Genomic DNA, 25,229 nt, shown 5'->3' on the forward strand with positions numbered 1-25,229 from the left:
TACAGTTGTGACAGCTCTGCTAAAAAAGCAGGTTAACAAATCTCTCAAGATGCTCCATAAAACACACCAGCGATGGCTCCTCGAGCTGCAACAATGTCTCTGTATTAGTCTTCTAATGTTATTATACAGTAGGCCTGTATTGTGAGAAACTCAGGGGTCCCATCAGTTTCTTTCTGCACTGATGAAAAGTGTCTCCTGCCTAGAGCCAACTGTTAGTTTGCACTTCTTTAACCAAGCATTTCCAAAAGTGGAAGACTGAAAGTTACCACGTATAAGCCGTATTTATCTCTTCAGCTTAAGGCTATGCCCACACAGCTACGTTTTTTGTTAATGGTATTTTTAAATGAAAATGATCTCTGTCTACATTAGTAATTTGCCAGCATTTATGAAATTTGCTAAAATGACAGAAAACACATGTGATGTAGCTGTTCAAATACACTGGCCACATGTGCTTCGGTTAAAAAAGGAAGAGGAAGTGTCCTCCACACTAGAAATTCATTTGCAGCTTGTTTAGACACACAGACAACAGAAATGTCAAAAAAAGAAACAAAATGGATTGACAATGAGATGGAATTGTTATTGAGAGTAATGCACAAGTATGAGGCGAGCAAAACGGCAGAGAAAATGTAATGAGCAGGATCCACTCATGGAAGGGCCACGTAATAAGCAGAAACCAATGGGAGTGCGATAAGAGTCTGTGTTTTCAAAAGTCTCTGTTTTCATCCATCCACACTGCAAAACTGCCGTTCTCAGAAATGTACAATCCTGGAGATGGTTTTCAAAAGTTTTGAGGGTTAAAAACCCCAGGGATGCATGGATTAAAGGTGAAATGTAATGTCTGCCTTTTTAAATGAAAAAACAGTAATGTAGACGTAGCCTAAGACACCGCAGAGCCTTCTATAAGCAACAAACACACGGCGTCAGTCTTTAATTGTGCACCGAAAAAGCTCCAAACAGGCCATCCAATTCATTCAAACTGTAGCAATCTGAGCCAGCATTTCCTCTTGTGATTGGAATGAATCCTTTTGGCAATCCACATCACTCAGAATAAATGCTAAGGAGGTCAAAGTACTGTATATATAACCAGTGCTTTTACCATACTGTATATAAATGGAGTAGTTAGGGATAAACAAATGAAGAACACAGAAGTACTAAGTAACTTAACACTAGAATTACCAGAGCCTACGAAAAAACTCGTAGATCCATCCCACCTTAAATCGCTTCACACCTCTCCATCAGCGTCTTTTGTCCTGTAAATGTGTCGATAAGCAGCAAGCAGTCTGCTATCACATCCCCCACCGCCACACAGTTTTTTCAGCTCATGTCTCTTTACCTGCGTGTCAGTTGCTTGGAGTTGTATAGAGTGAGAAGTCAAGCAAAATGACACCTTATATAAATACTATATCATTATTTGGAACACATGCATTTCATGTGTGTTCCGTGTCTACAACAATCTATGTAAAACACATCATTAAAACAGAAACATTTTTCATGTTTTAGTAATAACTGACAAAATCTAGACATGAAGTGTATAATGTGTTAAGCCTGAATTCCAAATATCAAATAAACACTTTCACAAAAGGTACAAATATAACAGAACAAGTGCACTTGTATTCAAGAATATAACTGCAGAAAAAGAACCCACGTTAGGGTGCGACATTGACACACGCATTTGCTACCACCGCTTTGGTGGCAGAATGGTATCAACTGTTGACTGATAATCAAAACTTTACAGATTTGATCCTGGACGAGTCCGTTTTGAGAAGTGAGCTGCTCTTATTCTTACTATTTTAGAATAAAAAACATACATTTGATTTCAGTCTGTAGCAGCCGGTGTAAATGTATAATACTTGTAAAGGTTAGCTTTGTTTTTTTTTTTTATTCTCTCAGTCGCGTTCACGATCCCACCCTCATCTGACACTGCTGTTTTCACATCGCACTATAACAGAGGTGAACTCAGATCATGACGACGGTTCTGCATCAGAGCAAGAATGCACGTCGCACTTTTGCCATCGCTGTGCTTTGTATATGTACACAGGAAGCTCTGCAGTCTACTTGTGACTTTACGCTGTAGGAAGTAAGTAAATAAATAAAGGTAAATAAGTAAATAACATTCGATCTGGCTCTTATATACAAAGTAAGGCGATGGCAAAAGTGCAACGTGCATTCTTGCTCCGATGTAGAACCGTCGTCATGATCTGAGTTCACCTCTGTTATAACGCGTCTTTATGTGAAAACAGCAGTCATATGGGGGGGATCATGAATGCCACTGAGAGAATAAAACTGAATAAAAAAAAAACAAAGCTAACCTTTACAAGTATCATACATTTACACCAGTTGTTACCTCCTGCTAGCATTCTGTGACCACATTCCATATCTGTACAATCAGGCATCCTAGGCACCTGTTGGAATGATGGCACTTCAGCGGCCAGTAGGAGACATAAATTGGTTCTTCAAACGTCACACTTTTCTATCTCTCATACACTGAACTTTCTGCCTTTCGTACCAGTGGTGACCATCTTCTTGCACTTGTATGAACAAGAATTCAGTACAAGCACCATAAGCTAATAGCATAAAAGGTACCTATTTACAGTACATATATATATATATATATATATATATATATGGAAGAGAAGGTCTGTGATACGGTGTGCATATTTGCAGCTGGAGATCCACAAAGGGAGAAAAAAATGAATCACGTATCATAAAGTAGTTTTTATTCCTGAGCTTTCAACCCCTACCAGGGAGAAGGCCATCAACAGACACTTGGACATAAATCCAGCATAAGCAAACTTAAGAAGAACATGTTCATAATAAGTAAACTGTACCCCCCCCCCCCCGATCACACTGACTTAGCCAACCTCCACGTAATGTTTTGCTATATATTGCCTTTGATTCTTGTAAGTCTAAGCATTATCCTCTGATGAAGACCTCTGGTAGGGGTTGAAAGCTCAGGAATAAAAACTACTTAATGATACGTGATTCATTTTTTTCTCCCTTTGTGGATCTCCAGCTGCATATATATATATATATATATATATATATATATATATATATATATATATATATATATATATATAAAATCTTAACGGTTGGGTGTTTTTGTCATGCAATTGTCACATGATTACTCATGAACCGCTGGAGCCATACTCTTGATCTTAATCTTAAGCAAAAGTTTATGATATAAGCGCTGGTGAAGCAAAACTTGTACTTAGTAGCAACCCCCACAAAGTTATTGGGGTTTGCATCTTTCTTACAGCAACGTGCATACGCAAACTGATCGAGAAGGTCACATAACAGGGAGAAACAGAAGAGCAGTGACATCTGCTGCGTGTGAGGCAAATTTCAGAAGCTGATTATGTGATTGGGAGAAGAAGAATGACAGCTTCTCCATCGGCTGTACGCAACCTACTGGTACTCATAAGATGTGGCCAGCAGCAAACTCTCACAAAGTTACCAGGATTTGTGTCTTTATTATGGCAAACAGAATAGGCAAACTTATCAAGAAGGTGACATGGCAGAGAGAAAAAGAAGAGCAGTGACATCTGTTGAGTGTGAAGCAAACCACTGAAGCTGATTACATGATAGAAAGAAGAAGAATGACTGCCCCAGCATCCACTGCATGCAGCCTACTGGTATTCGCCAACTACTGAGGCTGGAATTTTGATCTTGAAAGTACTAAAGTTGTGTGTACAAAATTAAAATGTCAAGAAAAGTGCAATTGTACCTGCAATCAAATAAGAAAAATGCCCATCTCATTGACAACTGCAGAATCCAGATCAGTGCAGAAGGAAGAAAAATAGTCTCTATAAAATGTATGTACTGTGCTAATGAGAAACAGGGCAAGGTTAACAGCACAGTTTAAAAATTATGAGTAACTGAGATACAGACAGGATGCAGCATTCACTAAGAGTGGCACGAACCTAGAGTAAGTGCCAAGGATGCCAAAGTTTATGGAAAAGAGTGTATTATTAAATAAAAAATGAGCAAAAGGAAAGGATAAGATGAGAAGTAACAAAGTATCAAATAATTTTACAGAAACAAATACCCTAGCTGCCCCGCTGGATCTAACTACACATGACATACACTTCTCTTTGTGTGGTGGAGGGTCATATATATATTTTTCCACCCAGAAATAGCAACAAAGTTACTCCTTGCTATTATCTCTTGTGCCTTATCCTCAAATCCCAAGTTGTTATTTCTCCAAACTATTGCAAACTTTCTAACTCACTTTCCAACTCAAAAGTCAACAGTTCTATTGTTAAAAGGGGCTTTTAAGCCCCAGCCATGAACTCGGATCCAAGATGGCATGTAGAAGCCCTGCTGGCATATGCCTAGCTTTAGTTCTAGGTGCTCCTGCACTTCCAAACTCCAACCATTATTAAAAGGGCCAGACAACCCGCAGTTGGCTTGACCACTGCAATACATAAAACTGGGGCAAGTACGACACATTAAGAACACACAGAAGAACATAAGAAATTTGACAAAGAGGGGACCATTCAGTTAATCAAGCTCATTCATTTAGCTAATAGCTAAGCTGTCCCAATATCTCATCCAGGTACTTTTCAATGGTTGTCAAGGTTTCTGCTTCAACTACAAGACTCTGTAGTTTGTTCCAGATCCCCACAACTCTTTTTGCAAAGATGTGTTTCCAAGCTTCAGTCTTAAATGCACTTCCCCTTAATTTCCACTGGTGTCCTGAAGCATGTGATTCACCTTTAAGTTGAAAGAATTGACTGAATTTACTTTATAAATGCCTTTGTGAATTCTGAAGACCTGGACTAGTTCCCCTTACAGTCTCTTCTGCCCGAGACTAAGCAGGTTTAATTCTCTGAGTCTGTCATATCCTTAAGTCCTGGGATGCACCTGGTTGTTCTCCTCGCTGGTATGTCTTTGTATGTAGCGTAGTGACCGCTGCACACAATACTCCAGATGCGGTGTTATATTCTAAGCATAATGTCATTTGATTTTGTAATGTAGTGCGTATTGCAACAAGTGAGCTTAAGGAAGAAGTCGGGACAAGCTGGTGTCTTGCAGTGGCCGATGGCGTTGTCTGTCTACTGGTAATGTGGTGAGTGTCATTTGTGAGCTTGATCATTGATCGAACAGGCGTTCGGCTTGGGAGGCTTACTAGCCATTTGTACAGTCTCAATCATTTCCGATGCCACTAGCCACGAGTATGCATTTGCCAGCTCTTAATTTCTCCAGGGGAACACGTCGCTGAAGTGCGTATTTGCGCATGCTGGAGACAGTCAGGGTGAAGTATGCAGGCGCCCCCACGTAAACGCTGCTGCTTAGAACCTGCGCGTGCACGCGAAGAGGGAAGAGGTATGCTTCTAGCCTAGGGTTGCCAGATTAGAAAATTAGAAATACGGGACACTCTTAAAATCTCCCTCTATATTACTATATATATAAATGTATACATGCCCCTTACACACCCAGACCAATATATTATATAAAAGTAGAGACATAAGTTAAAAACATATAGCAATGATTTTAATGGGTTATGAGGAAAACAAAAGTAAAATCATTTGAAAATTATTTACTGAAAGTGCAATTACATACGCCACAGTTTGCTTCATAACAGCTTCTGCCTTGTTTGATAAAAGTCCATTCGCTGGAATATTCATCATGAAATTTACACTTACGTTTTGGCATCTTGGGATGGATGGATGGATTAGTTTTTAAGTTAGAAAAAAAGTTTGCCATGGCAAGTAGTAACAACCCACTTTGTTGACGCTGTATGTTGCAATGCTGATACAGAACTACACAGCAGCGCGGCTGGAGAGCAAAACGCTAACAGTGTCGCTGTCCTCCATCAACCACAGCAACTGAACAAGTTGCAAACAGGCAGCAAACACTTGTTTCCTAGTTACATTTAGGTTATTTTCATCAAGAGAATCTGAGAAAAGAAAGTATAATTACTTATAAAGTTACAACTAAGTACCGTTAGAAGGTAGTAAAAATATATTTTTATTACGAAATTTGAAAATGAACTAAATACGGGACATTTGGGTGTCCCTGAAAGGTCAGTACGGGATTGGGGACAAAATGATCAATATATAACGGACGTCTGGCAACCCTGTTCTAGCCAGTATCAATTGATAGGCTGGAGAAAATATAAATCAAATGGGGGTGGATGGTTTTATGTTTCGAGGGCAACTCCACGTTCCTGTCTGGTAGCTGAGGAAAGCCTGTGAGTTACCTGTTTGAAGTTGAGCCTACATTGCCTTTTGAGTATATGGCTGAGCATTTTTTTAGTAGCCATAGTATGGACAGACTGTTTTGGTTGTTTTTTGGGGAGAATTATAAGGAAGTTAGGAAAGGTGGGAGCTAGGAGAGGAACACATGTTTTAAAGTAGTAATAATAATAATAATAATAATAATTCATTACATTTATATAGCGCTTTTCTCAGTACTCAAAGCGCTATCCACACAGGGAGAAAGTAATATTTATATACTGCATATCCTTTTTTAGGAACTTGTACATTTACTGTGCATTTTGTGAATTACTTATTTTTCTCAGCAAGGTGTTGTTTATTTATTTTGTTTTGGGTTAAGTTCTGTATCACTTTTAAAGTGCACTTGTATGTTCTGATTGTTTATACTGTATTTAATGGATTTTGGCAACAACAAAAGCAATTTTCTTTGCACAAGTACACCTTTGTACATCTCCCTCTTTGCCCAACTGACTCCTCGGTCCCACATACCCTTTGTCCTGGTGTCTTGCCTGCAATTACTGATTGGTTAAGTACATCAGGGCATTGGAAGATTTATATAGAACAGTTTTTAAAATACTAGGGGGCTCTGCCCCCTGCTCGTTTCGCTTGCCTATCCCCGGGTTTGGTTTACCAGATATACAAATAAAAGAGATTGTTATTTTCATGGGAATTGTTACATATGCATTATTTTCACTTTTACTTTAAAACTTTTGTAAAAACAATACTTGTCCTTTATTTCCAGCCCCGGGCGTGGTTACATCTCTATCTCTCGCAGGACGTATAACGCTGCACTCTTTGTGATGGGGGTGTGGCTGAACACACGCTAAGTAGATGCTGTCGGATCATCTGCTGGTTTTCTGCTGCTGGTGAGCTGCATGTTTTGCTTGTCACTTGTCGTTTTAAGAGCTGGGAGCACATGAAGCGTGACTGCCAAAAGCAATCCAACAACTGCTAGGTTAGATGTCCTTGGACTTGTTTTAAATGATGTCTCACTGCCTTGTCTCGTGTGACATTGTAAAAACAATACTTGTCCTTTATTTCCAGCCCCGGGCATGGTTAAATGTCTTTCTCGCAGAATGTATAACGCTGCTCGCGTTGTGAAGGGGGGCTGAACACATACTAAGGAGAAACGGTCGGATCATCTACTGCTGTTGCTGCTGTCGCGCTGCCCGTCGATCATTTTAAAGCCTGAACAGCAGCTGTCCTTTTGCCACTTTGCGTCTCTGCCGCTTGCGGTGGGAGGGGGGTTAGGGTGGCTGAAAGCACGCAAGGAGATGTAGTTGGATCATCTGCTGGCATTCTACTGTTGGCAGGCTGCATGTTTTGCTTGTCGCTTGCTATTGTTCTAAGAGCTGGGAGCAAGTTAAAGTGTCTCTTGCAGGACTTCAAATTGTCTTCCGAGAAGATCACGTCTCGTCTCCCTAGAATCCCTCCCCAAGATTTTTTTTATAATCGAGAGAATAGAGAGATAACGTAATATTTTATCTGCCTTTTTAATCATGACAGCACATTGATTAGATGATGAAAATGTGTCAACACAAACCCCTAAATCCTTTTCCCGAGGTTGCTTCATTTAATGGTTTGTCTCCCATCATGCATTCATAATTGATGTTTCTTTTTTCCCCGTGTAGCAATTTTTGTGCTTTTTCACATTAAACCACACTTTCCAGGTGTTCATCCAGTTCTGAAGCTTATCTGAGGCTTTCTGAATTGTTTTTGCTGCCCCCTCTATGTCTGCTATTGCTCCAATTTTAGTATCATCTGCAAATTTCACAAGTTTACTAACAAAAACGAAATCTAAATAAACCTAAAACACTAAGGTCTGTGTGTCCAGTCCATCAGAGCAATCTGATTGGCCAGTTTGGCTTTGGTGACACAACAAAGGAGGAAGTGCATGTGTGAGACACACGAGGAGGTGTAAAGTTGCACACTGAGAGAGTTGCCTTCAAAGATGGAAAGTAAAAAAAACTGGACAGGAGTCCAAAAAAGGCACCTCGGAAAGTCTGAGAAGCTGGCTTTACAGGAACACGGTGAAGAGACGTTTACATACACGCAAATACAATGGAAAGGTGCTGAAGGTACATGTACGACAAAAGATAGCAACAATTTTTTAATTATTATATTACCTGTTTTTGATCGGTACCATGGCTAGTCATTAAAATAAATCAGAAAATGTAATGGTCCCAGGACACACCCCTGAGGGAAAACTCTGATCACATCCCCTATCTACAGATCTTTCCACTTTAAAAATACTCTCTTAAATTGCACCATATTAATAAATAAATCATAATAGTACAATATATTATGCCGATATCAGATTGCAATGGAAAAAAAGAAAAAACAGATTGTACTATCCACAGATCTCATGTCTCCTTGGCTAGCTCTCAGAACACTCCATAAACACACCATGGAACAGATAAACAGATGATTTTGGCAGAATCCATCAAAGGTCTGGTCGTGTGTCTGTCATTGGTGATGACATAAGTTCGGTTCTTTTTTTGATGAATCTTTATCTCATTCCATATCTGTCAAACTCAGTTTCACCTGAAAATCGCTTTATTGACTAATCAGGATTACAGTCCAAGTAGACACCAGCCCTGCTCTGCTCCCTGCTGCTTTAGCCAGATTTAGACTGCTACTGAAGTGAAAGCCAGAAAGGTCCAATCGACTCCAGTGAGGCTCTAAGCTTTTAATTTGGTGATGACCCTTGAACACCTCTGGTCACCCCTCAAAGCTCCTAGTAAGAGTACGGAAAATATAAAGCTGTCAAAAATAATCTAGCGGAAAATAGTAAGCAGTACTAATTGCTGCTGCATTTGGGCTGTTAATAAAAAAAAGAGTCAGATATCAGAACTTGATCCAGGAAAAATACAGCTTAATTAAAGAAGAGTAGACAGGAAACGTAAAGACATGATATGCTGCCAACTTTGCTCAAAACAGGATGATAAACTGCAGGCCATCTGAAATCCATTCGAATTTCTGAACTTTTTTAAGGTTCTTTTTTATTATTTCCATTTTTTTATTAAACGCCATTGAATGCTTTAAATCCAAACCATTTGTTAACATAATGGTAGTCTATAAAAGAAAAGTGAGTCCAGATTGGGGCTGCAGTGGAGAAATAAGCAAAGACAGCAGCAGAGACTTCCCTAGTGACAAGTAAGCTCTGAAATGTGACTAATTTAAATTTTATATACTGTAGTGCTTTTATTTTCCTGTTGTGCATCCACAACACACTAAACTAAAATCACATGCAATAAATTCAATTTCAATATTCATAAGGTACACCTTTAAACAACATCATACTGAGACTGTACATACAGTATGGTACTTGCAAGAACTGTGTGGTGGCTGTGGAGATGAGAACAACAAAACTTGGACTGCTATACAAATACCTGGACTGAGCTTTACTTTGCTGTACTCTGAATCAATAATTTTTTTGTCTGAATTCAGAATCTTCAGAAAGTAAAAGTACATAAAGCAGGGCTTCATCTGCAGTACAATAGAATGACGATCAGATCAGAAGGAGCCACAAGACATCTCATCCTGGCACCTTACCCCATGCTGCAACTTAACTGTTTATTTGTTTGCAGCCTGGATCAACAGATCAGCACTCGCCACAGTTACTCCCTATAAAATGTACTTAAAGGTTCATTTATAAGCTAGTCAGACAATGATTAGATATCAGAAATATAAAATAAATAATTGATTATGTGGTACAAAATAATCCAGTGGTAATGGTAGTATTTTACCAATGACCATTAGAAGGTGACTACAACGATGCAGCAATCAATCTTAACTTTATACAACAAAGAGCCACAACATTAAAACCACCTGCCTAATATTGTGTAGGTCCTCCAAAACAGCTCTGACCGATCAAAAGATCGACACCACAAGACCTCTGAAGATGTTCTCTGATATGTGACATGAGGCAGCATACCCTTTAGGTCCTGTAATTTGCAAGGTGAGGCCTCCATGGATTGAACTTGTTTTTCCAGCACATCACACAAACACTTGATCGGATTGAGATCTTTTAATAATGGAGGCCAAGACAGCTCCTTGAACTCCTTGTCACGTTCCTCAAACTATTCCTGGACATGTTTTCCACTGTGGAAGGGTGCATTATCCTGCTCAAAGAAGAAATTGCCTTCAGGGAATGCCATTGCCATGAAGGTGTGTACACGGTCTGCAACAATCTTTAGGTAGGTGGTATGTGTCAAAATAACATCCACATGAATGCCAGGACACAAGGTTTCCCAGCAGAACTTTGCCCACAGCATTACACTCCCTCTGCCAACTTCACTTTTTCCCATAGTGCATGCTGCTGCCATCATATGCTTGAATAAACAATACATGCACGCTTGGCCAACCACATGATCTAAAAGAAAACACGATTCATCAGACCTTTTCTATTGCTCCATGGTTCAGTTCTGATGCTCATTCTGACCCATCAGTGACTACCCGGCCCCATGCCCAGCACACTATGATGCACTGTACCTTCTGACACCTTTCTCTCATGGCGAACATTAAGTGTTCCACAATTTGTGCTGCAATAGTTCTTCTGTGAGCTCAGACCAGACTGGCTAGCCTTCGCTCCCCACATGCATCAATGAGCCTTGGACGGCCATGACTTTGTTGCAGGTTCACCAGTTGTCCTCCCTTGGACCACGTTTGGTAGGTACTAACCACTACATATTGTGAAACACCTGCCATTTTGAAGATTCTATGACCTAGTCATCTAGCCATGACAAGTTGGCCATTTTCAGAGTCACTCAGATCCTTACACTTTACACCTTGCCCATTTTTCTTGGTTCCAACACAACACCTTCATAAACTGACTGTTCATTTGCTGCCTAATCTTTCCCAACGTTTGACAGGTGCCACTATAATGAGATAATCAATGCCATTCACTTTATCGGTCGGAGGTTTTATTGCTGTGGCTGATCAGTGTGTAATTCCCTTTACAAGTGCTGTGAGTTAATGATGTTTATGGACATCAAGACAGAGAGCCAGGAAAATTATGCAACATTAAAAAACAAGAGAAGAAAAGAAAGAACACAAAATAAGCTGCCTTTTAGGACTTTATGTGACATATGCCCTTACTGAGGGCATCTGTGTTCAATGAAACTTGAGGGATCCTTGGTATGATGGATACAAAACCCTGTGCAAGTCCAAACTATCATGCTTACACATGCATCCACACTCACTCTAAGATAGTAAATTCTTGCTGATTGACCTTAGGACAATTATGTTTAGGATATTCTTTCAGAAAATTAGTTAAATAAATCTTATTTTAAATGATACACCAACCTCCACTCAGAGTACTAATAAGGTTATTTGTATTTCAAACCACTTGTACATTTTTCAGTCAGCCAATTAACCTATCAGTTAGGAATTCACTCTACCCGTGCTCTTGCTCAATTAATAAATAAAGCTATCAATCAATTAATCAATCAATTGAACATATTGTTGGTAGCTAAACTTTGGAACTTTAATCAGTAATATCTAATTTATTCATTCCACTGTGAATTTTGTGGCTGGCATGGGTGGGGATATAGGAGGTTGTGGATATTTAATGAATACAGAAATAGGAAGAGTCTGCCTCATTGTCTGAAGACAGCTTGTTCACCTCACAGCACAAAAGTCGCATATAAAAATATGAAAACAGTAGGTTATACAGTGGAACCTCTAGATACGAGTTTAATTCGTTCCAGAACTGAGCTTGTATAGCGAATTTCTCGTATCTAGAACAAACTTCCCCATTGAAAATAATGGAAATCCAGTTAATCCGTTCTGCACCCCAAATATATTAACATAAAAATCAATTTTCCTAATAACACTGATAAATTATATATACTGTAGTCTACCTTTAATAAATAACACTGGTAAATAATATAACTGATTATTAAAAGAATCAAAACAGGTGTCCAAAGTGCAGTAGAGCATTCAATAAATCTTTAAATAAATAATCCTTAAAACAGTTGTGAAGTGGAGGTTTAAAATACACAAGAATAACAATCCTTTAACACGAGGTTAAAACGTCAACAAGAAGCAGTCTTTAAAAACAGATGACAATCCCCGGTGCTTCTTCTCTGTTAGCGTCTCACCTGCGGGCTCTGCAACAGGCGAGACACTCTTAATGCAGCTGACCTTCTCTACACCATCCTGCTTCAGCTGTTTGGCTCGCCTGTTCAGCTACACGCGAGCCTGCGCGAGCCTGCACTTGCCTGCCTGCCTGCCTGCCTGCCTGCCTGCCTGCCTGCCTGCCTCCTGCCTTCTCTCTCTCTCTCTCTCTCTCTCTCTCTCTCTCTCTCTCTCTCTCTCTCTCTCTCTCTCTCTCTCTCTCTCTCTCTCTCTCTCTCTCTCTCTCTTTTATTTTACTTCTTCTCCCCCTTAACCGGCTCGCGCTTCTCTATATATGCGGGGAGGACATGGCAGCTGCAGCCCATCAGCCACAGGAACAATCATTGATGTGGGCAGTTTCCCACCTGTGCACTTAAGTGAGAAACGCAGACACCGCAGATCGCGGCTCGCAACTGCTACCACGCCCCCTCGCTAAGCCGCGAGCTATACCCACAGCCTGGCTCGTGGCTCGTTATGCGAGCCAATGCTCGTATTTAGAGCTGAATTTTTCGCTCATACTTTCCTCGTATTTTGAATTTCTCGTATACAGAGGTGCTTGTATCTCGAGGTTCCACTGTATCAAGAAGTAGGTCAATCAAACTTTCGAAGAATGATATGTGACTATAAGGCCACTCAATTCTTACCTTCTGCCACACTTTGATGAAATACAGCTCTCTGGAGAAATTAAAGAAGACATTTGTGTCATAGGCATCATCTCCAGCATTGGAAATGGTTACATTTAGAGATATGTTCTTCACAGCTCCTAGGGCCAAGTACTGTTTGCTTTCCATCCTGTCATAAGAGCAAAAGGGAATCAAAAACATCACATTAATTTATTGATAAATGCTATGCAGCCCAATTACCACATTTTCCACAAAATAATGCACAATATGAAAGACTAAACAAATATTGTAACATTGTGCTTGAAACATTGATAACCAATTGCAGGACAAACTAGTTAGTATAGTGTACCCAGACTAGAGCTGCTGATTAGCTGTGCATACTGTATTTCTTGATAATTAGTCATTTGTACAGTGATATAAGTGATACAATATTTTTGAACTGTTACGAACCCTACTCTATTCTGTTTTTCTTCTCGGTATCTGAATGTGGCATTTGGTTTCACTGCTCTACTGCCAGGCTGCTCTACTAGATTGATCATCTCAGATAAAGGAGCTTTGAATCTTTGGATCTTTGGACTTGGGGTAGGCAGCCAGTTACCCATGGTCTCCAGGACTGTAACTTTGTTATTGACTTTCGCTTTTACAATTAATCTTCTCCTTTGTCAACAGGACAAACTTTGCTTGTTCATCAGTTAATTAATGGACAAATATTGTTGATACCCATTTGTTTAATCAGCTCTGCCTTGTTCTTAGTGTGTTTTAACAAATCTGCTTTTATATGTGTACCAATTCTGTATTTATTAAGTTTTATATTCTGTACTGTACTTGTATTTTAACTGAGAATTGTTCACAGTACTCTATGCTGCACTCAGTGAAGAGAGTTATACAAAAAACAAGTTGTATTGTATCATACTGTTATCATGAGACAAATGTAACACACTCCTCTGTTCTACCTTAAACATCTGTGTAGTAATTCTTATTACAAAGAATGCTTTATAATTATATAAAATTATAATTTCCTTAAAGGTGTTTTCACATCTAGTTTATTTGGAGCAGTTTTTTCAAACTCTGGATCGATTTCCGTCAGAGTCTTGTTCGTTTAGATGTGAATGAAGTCAACCACTCTGTGTTGCAGACCAGGATGCTTTAGAAATTGTGGTCTCAGTGTGGCATCACACAAACCCTGGAGAAGTCCACATAAAGTATGTACCTGTTTGTTATCTGACATGGGACTGAACTAACTGCAGGAAATATTGTGCAATATGGCTAACATTTGTGCATGCTGTGGTAGTCATGCTACAAAAATGCTGCAGGTGATTAGGCAATTGCATTATAAACCATAAACACGCACATCCATACAAATATAACCCAGTTCACACAGAATAGCTTGCATAGTCGGTCAGAGCAAGCCTAACACCTGATTCGGCTTGGAGCCAGTCTATCTCTCTTGGGATGGGATAGCAGTTGACCACATCAAAAACAAGTTGTAAATTCACTTGTGATCAGGTCATTTGAGCCATATACAGAGGTGGCAAGAAATGAATAGTAGTGCCCTGTGTTCCCAGCGATCAAAACCCCTAATAATACACAACAATAGTGATGTATGCAGGTGGCGTGATCTCTAAATGCGATTGCTCTTCAGACATGATACGAACACGTGGAGACACATTAACTTTGATGCAATGTGGTAAATGATAATCAGATATTCCAAAAATACAGTATTAACAAGTATTAACTGTTAAGAAAGTAGACAAGTAATTTGAGAGAAACTAAATACAGGTTACATTCATAGTAAGCTACTAGAGAGTAAATGTGCAACATCATACAGTTAAATGAAACTGGCCTGAAGTGTCTACTCTCTAAATGAAGCTGAAGACATCACTGTGTGCCCTCAGCAGAGTTTGCCATCATCTATAGGGTCATGTCCTTTCAGCAGTATGTAAAGAAGCCCATCGTTTTCAGCTAAACATCTGGCTATCAGATGATATTAATTGTGCTCAACAGACAAACCACAGAAATTAATGCAAATGTGGTGGTACACAAAAGCAGCTGTTATTGACCCTCTATAAAAAATAGTCTCTTCCCAAAGAAAGAAGTCCTCAACACGCAAAAGAGGTGTTGATTGTTTGTTTCTGGTTTACTTAAAGGTTTGCATTATGAAATGCAACCAAACTAACTGGAGATTGAACCAAAATATCTAACCATGTCCCGATTTAGCACAAAGCAAACAGACTAGACAGACAGAACTTTTTTGTCTGCATGGGAATTTGCCTTTTACAGAATCACTTTAAATAAATAGATAAATAAATAAAGAGAAAAACCAAGCAAAATGACACCTTTTATTGGCTAACTAAAAAGATTACAATATGCAAGCTTGCCTGAAGAAGGGGCCTGAGTTGCCTTGAAAGCTTACATATTGTAATCTTTTTAGTTAGCCAATAAAAGGTGTCATTTTGCTTGGCTTTTCTCTACATTCATAATGGCTAACACGGTACAACACCCTAGTACTAAATAAATAAATAAAAACTTAGACACACACACTATAGTCTGGACACACACCAGAATGTTTAAAAAGGAAGAAAACTTTTGATTTGACAGTTCCAGTCACAGTGAGGCATTACATAGGCATATTGTTGTTGGTATAAAGGAGCTCCTGTAGCATTTCTTGACACACTTCTGGTGAATGATTTGTTGACTGAACATACTCCTTGTTAGTGTGTCAGAGAGAGGATGTGCACCATTGTTCATAATGGCACTCTGTTTTATTTTCATTCTCTCCTTTGCTACAACCTTCAGGATGTCCAAAATGTGTCCCATAACTGAGCTTGCCCTTTTAATTTGCTTGTTAATTTGGTGGGCCTCTCTTGATATGATGCGACCAGCCCAGCACACCACAGTATAGAAAATCTCACTGGGCATCACGAATTTGTAGAAGATGTGAAGGATGTCACTTCCCACATTAAAGGAGTGCAGTCTCCTAAGAAAAAAGAGCCTGCTCTGCCATTTCTTAAATAGTTCCTCTGTGTTCCGAGACCCATTTAACTTGTCATTGATGTGGACACTTAAGTACCTGTAGGAGTGGACCACCTCTGAACAGTGACCAGACATAGAGGCTCTACAGTTTGGTGAAAGTCAATAACCAGTTCCTTGGTTTTGCTGATGTTAAGATGCAGATAATTATCTTTGCACCAGTAAACAAAGTTCTCCACCTGACTCCTATACTCTGTGTCTCTCTCTCATCAAGGCACTCCATAAGTGTTGTATCATTTGAGAATTTCTGCTAGTGATATGACCTGGTTCTATATTTGTAGTCTGAGGTGTACAGAGTGAAGAGAGAAGGAGGCAGGACTGTTCCTTGTGGTGCTCCAGTGTTGCTCATGTCCATAAGCACAGTCCTAGGGATGTGAAAACACCTGCGTTTTTTGTTACTTATGTCTCTACAACAACTAATCAGTGTTCCAGTTTTAAAAGATACTCTTTAACACTGGAATTCCTGAAGCCTACGAAAAAACTTGTAATCCCGGCCCACCATAAATCCCTTCACACCTCTACCATCAGCGTCTTTTGTTTTGTAAATGCTTCGATCAGCACAAGCAGCAAGCAGCCTGCTGTTCCATCCACCACCTTGACGGAGCTCAGCTCGGGCAAAAAGTTCTCCCAGCTCAAGCCAAGGCTCCTTATCTGCGTGTGAGGTGAGGTTCCTCAGGAAGTCTAGTGTTAAAAATAACGTAATAGATTTAAGTGATATGAATTTTTTATTAAAACCCAATTGTAAGACACTTTGAAACAAAGCATTCTGTGTTTCTGGATCATTGCAGTTAGCTGCTATTGTTAATACATGTGCTTTGAAAAGCACAATCTACTATAAATGATGGCTGACAAATTAGCTAATTTTTAACTTTATCATGAGAGTGTTCACTTTGAGAAGTGTTTTTTTAAAATAAATGTGGACAGAGATGTGGATCATTGCTCTTGCTATGTCTGTAACTTCTTTTTGAAAGCTGCTCTAGACAAGTATTACATTTTTAGAATATCGAACTTGACATTTTAGTTAATCCCCATTGTATGTAGAGGTGCCATATAAAATAAATAAAATAAAACACATTTGTGAAACAATTAATTTTTCTGCACACTGTCATGAGAGTATTAGCTTAGAAAGGTGCTTCATAAAATGAATACTGATGAGGGCATCAATTCTGTTACACACAGCTTTGTCAGTAATGGTGTAGGAATTATATATCAAATAAACGGAAAAATTGCACTTGGTAGTTTAGTAAAGCACTTTTCCATTGGTTGCCACCTTAAGGATATCACATGAAAGACTTCAGATGTCAGGAATATCCATTTAGCCTTCGTCCGACTAATCATCTTCCTACCTATTGTGAGGAGCTGAGGTCTACCCCTACAACACTGGGTTCAAGGCAGAAACCATCTCTGGACGGCACTGCACTTGATGTTTCACTTTGAAAAGAGCTATATAAAATTCTGGAAACTTAAAACTGGTTGCTTCTGGTTGATGCCATTGTAAAGTCATTCACTTCAAAAAGCACCATTATAATAATATTGAGAGCCTTCTGGATTATGTAATTTAATAATTATATTAAACACTATTATGAGAGAGAACACTTTTGAAATAAGTCATGTAAAACAGATTTTTAGCTTCTTGAAAATCTGAAATCCATAATTTTGTTCAGCATCACTCACCACTCACAAAAGATAATTACTAACAGACTTTTGGAATATTGTAAAAAAAACTCTGAAAGATGCTACAGCACTCAACATGCTTTATTTCTGAAAAGCTGTGCCCACATGCTCCTTTAGAAGACTTTGTCCAAAATGCTCCCAATGAAAGGCATGATCCAAAAGATATACTGTACTGTATTTTGTTTGCCCATAACAATAAGTTCATGAACGACTTGTAAAGTATGAAATGCGTGCTTTTCCGATGAGTCACGGTGCAACGTGCAATATGCGGCTCTTTGGGCTTTTCTGTCCTTTCCTGACAAACACGAATGAGTAAGCACTTCTCATAGTTCTGTGGAACATTTCAGATCTCCTTGTGCTTTTTCATATTTTCTTTTGTAATGAGATCTGGGAATCTTGAGTGTTCGCCAAATGCAATGCTTTCACAATATTACTGGCACACAAGCTCACTTCTTGCAGCTCTCTTTATCCTACATGTATACCTTTGTCTGAAAGAGGTAAAAACGAAATTAAAATCAACCTGCAAAATCAAAGGCTTTGTCTCTGTCAGAAAAAAGCTAAATGCTAAACATGCGAATGCTGCAGTTGGAGGCAGGATTTAGACCGTCAGCCCTCTACCTTTCCCATCGCCATCTTGGTAAAATGACAATACAAACACAACACTGAGTTTTGTGCCACATTACATTTACATTTATTTCCTTATCATTTGCTTTTACTCAAAGTGACTTATCAACAAGGTCAACATAGCTGAATAAACATCAGTCTGGAGCACTGTTTAGGAACAAGTGTTACATGACAGAGTTTCAAAATTGATCACCACAAGGGTAGCCTCGCAAGGTCAGGCTGCTCTACAACTCATTAAAAAGTGTGTAGTGAACAGCGGAGAAATCTGGAGCTGCAAAGGCTATATCTACAGGGCATCTTCCTAAAACATCTGCTCCAAATTCCTCCAGTCCGTGTGTTTAAAACTACCACTGGGGTTTAATAGAGAGCAAAATATACTGAACAAAACTCTTGACATTGAGAGAAAATCAAAAGTTAAAATGGTTGTTATCCATTCAGGAGTTCGGTAGCACAAGTTAACTGAAGCTTAATAATTAATTTACACATTGCAATGAGTGCTGCGACAGTGGAGACTGACACACAGATGCATACACGCAGACCACTGCTGCTACTGGGCTCCACATGTTTGAGAAGTGCCTTTGTCCGCAACAGTATCTGTCTGTCATTTTAACTATTGCATCACTTTATGACATAACAACAGAAATAAAGTTTAGATAAGCGTTATGGTGAATGGATACACAACTATTAAAACGCTGAAGCTATTTTGTCACGGCATGTTTCCAATTAGACAGTAATGTCAAATTTCTTTAGGTATTTGTTTAGACATGTGTTCAGAAGGTGGATGTTGTGCGGCCTCATCTGTGTATCTACCGGTGGTGTTAGGCAGATTTGTTGATTCGTGGGTATTGAAATCTGCAGATCCTGTAGCTCTTCATTATCAACTCTCTTAGTGGCAGTCCTTTTGATGAAGTGTGACACACCGTTTACTTCAAATGCATATTTTGCAGTTCATATTTTATTGAATATAGCTGCCAATTATTTCAAGCTTACGTTGACTCCTACACTATTGTTGTAACGCTGAACAACAGAGAGGCCATGCAGCACCTACAACAACATATTATTCATGTTTATCATTTGTGCACTGATGTTGTCGAATGCCAATGTACAATCTGATGCTACAGAGAGATTTTTCCCTTGCATTATCCCTTGAATCATCATTTTCCTTCATTATAGACAGAATCTTGCTGTCTGTCAGACCAAGTTATTGAGAGCAAATGTGATCTTTGCATTTCAAAATCATCACTGCTACTCTGAGCGCCGCCTTCATGAGCCATTGGATTGGTTAAGAAATGTGAACCATCAAAGTGACCCCCCGTAATTCTAAGCACAATTAACTCATGGTTGTTGGCTTCAGCAAGACTACCACAAGTGAAGAGCTCAGAACAAAATACGGCTAGTTACAAGTCCTAGGTTACAAAAACCCAACAGCTAGACAGAAATTCAAAAGAGTCTTCAAACACTTTTTAAATACAATGAGGGAATCAGAATTTTGAATGGAGTTGGGTAGTTCGTTCCACCAGCTAGGAACTACACTTGAAAAGAGTTCAGACTGAGATTTGGTGCCACAAAGAGGTGGCCTGGGCTCTTCAGCAGAACTGAGTAGGCAAGAAGGACATACAAGAATTCACAAGTGTCTCCATAAATGTAGCTGCTGACTTGTTCACTACTCTGAAGGCAAGCATCAAGGATGTGAACTTAATACAGGATGCTACAAGGAGCCAATGTAGTGATCTGAAAATAAGAGTGACATGTGTCCGCCATAGCAGGCTGAACACCAGATGTGCTGCTGCTTTTTGAATCATCTGCAGCGGCTTGGTGACACGAGCAGGTACTCCCAACAGCAGAGAGTTGCTGTAGTCCAGACATGACAGGACCAAAGAATGCACCAGGTGCTGTGCTGCATACTCTGCCAGATATGGTCTGATATTGCAGATGTTGTATAGAGTGAATCTGAAAGACTGAAAGACAATTGCAACATGATTAGTAAAGGACAGCTGGTCATTGATCACCACTCCAAGGTTGAGTACAGACTCAACGACATGGTCGGTGAAGGACAGCTGGTCATCGATCACCACCCCAAGGTTGAATACAGACTCAATGACATGGTCAGTGAAGGACAGCTGGTCATCATTCTCCACCCCAAGGCTGAGTACAGACTCAATGACATGGTCACACTGACATGGTCAGTGAAGGACAGCTGGTCATTGATCACCACACCAAGGTTTAGTACAGACTTAGTAGGTGTTAGCAATAATAATGTGAGCTGAACAGAGATGGGGTGCTAAATAGATGGATGAATTCAGATAACAAGAATGTCCCTCTTTGCCACATTGAGCTGAAGATGGTGTTCTTTTTTGATTGTGATCTTAGTTTCAACAAACAAATTAGTTCCGTTGTAAAGGCTGTTTTTTTTTCCAATTTAGGATTATTTCTAAAGTTAAGCCCTTTCTCATGTTTCCCACACTAGAAATGGTTACCCACGCCTTTGTCTCTCTTCGATTAGATTACTGTAATTTGTTATATTTGGGTTTGAGTCAGCCTTAGACTACTCACTGACACAAAGACAAGAGAGCATATTTCACCGGTTCTAGCGTCTTTTCGCTGGCTTCCTGTTGCTTAGTGTATTTATTTTAAGATTTCATTGTTTGTTTTTAATGCACTACATGGACTAGCCCCTTCATAAATTGCTGATTTGATTATACCCTTATTGTCGACACAGATCACTACGATCTTCTGATCAGCACCTGTTGGTGGATCCACAGTCTCGTGTAAAACAAAGAGCGCTCATGACTTTTATTCCATAGCAACCAAGTTATGAAGCAAATTACCTCTTGTCATCAGATCAGATTCATCAATTATGCTTTTTAAATCTAAATTGAAAACTTGTTTATTTTCTTTGGTTTATAAATGATTTGTTAATGTGTTCTTTTATGCATGTTTGTATTATTTTATTTTATTGTTTTCTTAATGTATATACTGTATTACTGTATAGCACTTTGGTCACTTGATCCACTAGGATTAAAAGTCAAGACGGAGGTAAAGAATTTAGGGGTAATTATTGAATCTGACCAGAATTTTAAATCGCATATTAATCAGATTACTAGGACAGTATTGTTTCACTTAAGAAATATAGCAAACGTTAGACCTCTTATAACATTGCAAGATGCTGAGAAATTAGTTCACACTTTTGTTTTCAGTCGGCTAGATTACTGTAATGCACTCCTCTCGGGATTACCCAAAAAAAGACATCAATCAATTGCAACGAGTGCAGAATGCAACTGCTAGAATATTAACTAGGAAAAGAAAATCTGAGCACATCTCTCCCGTTCTGATGTCACTACACTGGTTACCCGTCTCATTTAGAATTGACTTTAAAATACTGCTTATGGTTTACAAAGCCTTAAATAATCTCGCTCCATCTTATATTTCAGAATGCCTTTCACTTTACACTCCAAATCGGAACCTTAGATCTTCAAATGAGTGTCTGCTTAGAGTTCCAAGAGCTAAACTTAAAAGAAGGGGTGAGGCAGCCTTATGCTGTTATGCACCTAAAATCTGGAATAGCTTACCGATAGAAAGTCACCAGGCTAATACCGTGGAGCACTTTAAAAACTAAAAACTTACTTTAACATGGCTTTCTCATAGCTTCATTTTAGTTTAATCCTGATATTCTGTATATGCATTTAATTATCAATATCATTCCTAGTGCCTCTGTAATCTGTTCTAACCCCTACTTTCTCTACTGTTCTTTTTCTGGTTTTCTGTGGTGCCGATCTGCGACACCACCACCTGATCAAAGCACCGTGCTGTCCCTACACTGATGGATTGAAGGCCAGAGGTCCACATGACCATCATCATCAAGTTCTTCCATGTGAACCCCGAAAAAAATGAGGACTGATTGTGAGGTAATTTATGTTAGGTAGAATGCCAAGAGGGGGCTGGGTGGTCTCGTGGCCTGGAACCCCTGCAGATTTTGTTTTTTTTTCTCCAGCTGTCTGGAGTTTTTTTTTTGTTTTTTCTGTCCTCCCTGGCCATCGGACCTTACTTTTTGTCTATGTTAATTAGTATTGCCTAATTTTATTTTTTATATTTTGTCTTTTTTCTTTTTCTTCATCTTGTAAAACACTTTGAGCTACATCATTTGTATGAAAATGTGCTATAGAAATAAATGTTGTTGTTGTTAACCTTGATTGTTTAAAAATGTGCTTTATAAATAAAATTTACTTACTTACTAATATACTTTCACCCAGGTTGCAACATGGCTGATACTGAGTGGTCCTCTGCAGGGAATGACCGGTACAGCTGCATATCATCTGCATAGCACTGATATGAGGAAACTTGGGGCAAGATGATAGGCCCTACTGAAGAGTTGTATACAGTGAAGAGTAGAGGGCCCAGCACTAACCCTTGAGGCACCCCCTGTGTTTACCTTGTGATCCTTTCACATCTTTCCTCACCAGGTCACATGGTAAGATCTGCCCAAGAGTTAGGACTTAAATTACACAGTGATGTCAAGGTAGCTCTAACCAGTCATATTGTGTGGACATCAGTAAGTAGGGCCATCTCGGTGGAATGGCCGCTCTGTGCAGGGCTCAAATAAGTTGAAAGAAAGATGTGGTTAAGTCTGTACTGGTAAAACTGTCACAATGGAGAAATGTATTTTTTCAATTCACATTTACACTGGGGTTCCTTTGACATCCCAAAGACATGCATGTTAGGCAAACTGGTGACATGAGTTGAGTGAGTGTCAGTGTGTCCTGCAATTGACTGATGTCTCTGCCTTGGGTCAAATGATCACAGAGTTGCTTCCAACCCTTTGCTACCCTATAACTGGATTATGCAGTTTCAGAAAATTGATTAATACACAATATCTTCATTATTTATTGTTCTAGCCAGTAGATTTCTATGTAAAGCTAAGAACCTACAGCTGAAAGTCACATTAAATCGACACTATAAGGAGTTAAAATCAGAGAGAAGCACTAAAGCTGATCATGAGCATTATGACAAAGTAATAGCCAACCACCTCTTGTAATAATCAGGGGCACGGTGGGGGGGATTATGCTGTTTTTTAGGAGTTCAGAGCTATAATCTGAACAAGTATCTTTTTCTCATCTGAAAAAATCTGAATGAAAGATATCAAGCATGTCTAAAAGTCACCCGCTAGGCAAGAGGGCAAACAGCAACCTTGTGGGACAAGAGATTGAAAAAGGAGGCACGTGGAGGTCATCCTGAGTCATGCTGGATGGATGAAGTATGGCAGGCAAAGAGTTTTTCTCCATGCAGAGATGTTATTTATTTAGGAATTATGTTCCATTCCTTGTTTCTGGGCACCAAGTCAAAATCTGATTCTAACTAAAGAAAGCAACCACAAGCTGCACCCCCGGCCCCCATTCATTTCGACAGTAAAGAGTTCCAAGCACCGTCAAGGAAGACCGCATGATCAAAGGGATATTTGGATATTATTAGCTGGCCCTTGTGTGCCCCCTGTACTATTAATCAAAAGACATGTGGCACCAAACTTATATTTTCACACTAAAACACATTGAAAATTAGGAATATCCAAATGAAGTGAAGAGTGTAACTACAACGAATAGCAAAATGTGAATGAATCTTCACAACAAACATTTTTTCTCAAGTTTTTGCCATTTTCAAAAGAAAGGCAAAGATCAAGCTGAGCAAAACACTTCAGATTCTATTTGAGCTACAATGTAAACAAAAATAGGCAACACAGTGCACGAATACAAGCATACAGACTCATGGGATATGTATACACCCTGTAAAGAGTGTCCATACACTAGTGTACTTATGTATTATGACCAGTAAGTGGTGTTGCAGCATCCCAAACTCTAGACACAACCACAATGACACAAGACCCAAATTCAAATAAAAGATTTATAATAATAAAGGACCTCGACGACTGGCTTCTTTATAATAATAAACACCAGCACAACTCTCTTCTTCTCTCTTATCCTTCTCCTTTCACTCCACCCAGTAAGCTTTGCCTGTCTTCCACCTGACTCCAACTCACCTGGATGAGGCAGGACGGCTCTTTTATGTGGAACCCGGGTGTATTTCCAGAACAAATGCATTGCCCATAGGAAGAACTTCCGGATCAGTTGGAAGTCTGAGAAAGCAGGGATTATGTATCTCCTGAAGTGTTTTCTGGTCGAACCCATGGAACCCAACAAGGCTGCTCCATTGAGCTACTAGCACTTTGAGCTACTTTTTTGTATGAAAATGTGCTATATAAATAAATGCTGTTGTTGTTGTTGTTGTACAGTTCCCAGCATGCCTTACAGGTGATGCCACCTAGTGTGTCAGGGGAGCCCTGACAGGCTGTCTCTCCTTCCATTTGGGACCAGCCTATTGGCCACAGGTCAGTAATAAAGTGTAAAGGTCATTGCAATTGAAACTCTGTGGGTCAGGTGTGGGTGACCACTATACTTCCTTTAACTGTTGGTACAGAGAAGCACAAATAGATAATCAAGTTTCAGCTGCCATTTTTCAAGGTGCCATGCAGCACTTTTGAACTGCCGCTCATTTATTATAGTGCCACTCACTTACCCCCAACTGAATGAGAAACTGCACTCGTCATTCAAATGTCATTGCTACACAGCGATCACTCAGTACTTCCTGGGGTAACCCACTCGTCTTTTACATGTTGGTGCTTTGTGATGTTTGTTACATCACGGGGAAAACTCATCGTTCATTTGTTGGTACTTCACAACGCTTGACTGATACTTGACATGGAAAAGCTGGTGTAGTGTTATGGGACTGAAGAAATTGGTTGTAAAAGGAAAGTACCACCTCACCTATTATTCACACCCATTCATCAGTAAAATAAAAATTAAAGGGAACTTTGGCCGTAAGTACGAATGGCCTCAACTCAATCGGCCATAAATCAGCACATGACTGTACACTAAAGCTTCTTTGAAGT

At 39.4% G+C, this 25,229-nt stretch overlaps 1 protein-coding gene across 2 annotated transcripts in view; it reads right to left on the reverse strand.

Moving 5' to 3' along the window:
* Positions 1–25,229, reverse strand: part of itga9 (integrin, alpha 9) — a 340,968-nt gene that overhangs the window by 88,394 nt on the left and 227,345 nt on the right. For both annotated transcript variants that reach the window (XR_003718143.2, XM_028817449.2), the window contains exon 18: positions 12,986–13,133. Coding sequence is in view for 1 of the 2 variants with exons in the window: in XM_028817449.2 (XP_028673282.1) it covers positions 12,986–13,133 (148 nt within the window). In the remaining variant the exon portion in view is untranslated. The remainder of the gene's footprint in view (positions 1–12,985; positions 13,134–25,229) is intronic.

Source organism: Erpetoichthys calabaricus, chromosome 13 (assembly GCF_900747795.2).
Source record: "Erpetoichthys calabaricus chromosome 13, fErpCal1.3, whole genome shotgun sequence".
NCBI lineage: Eukaryota > Metazoa > Chordata > Cladistia > Polypteriformes > Polypteridae > Erpetoichthys > Erpetoichthys calabaricus.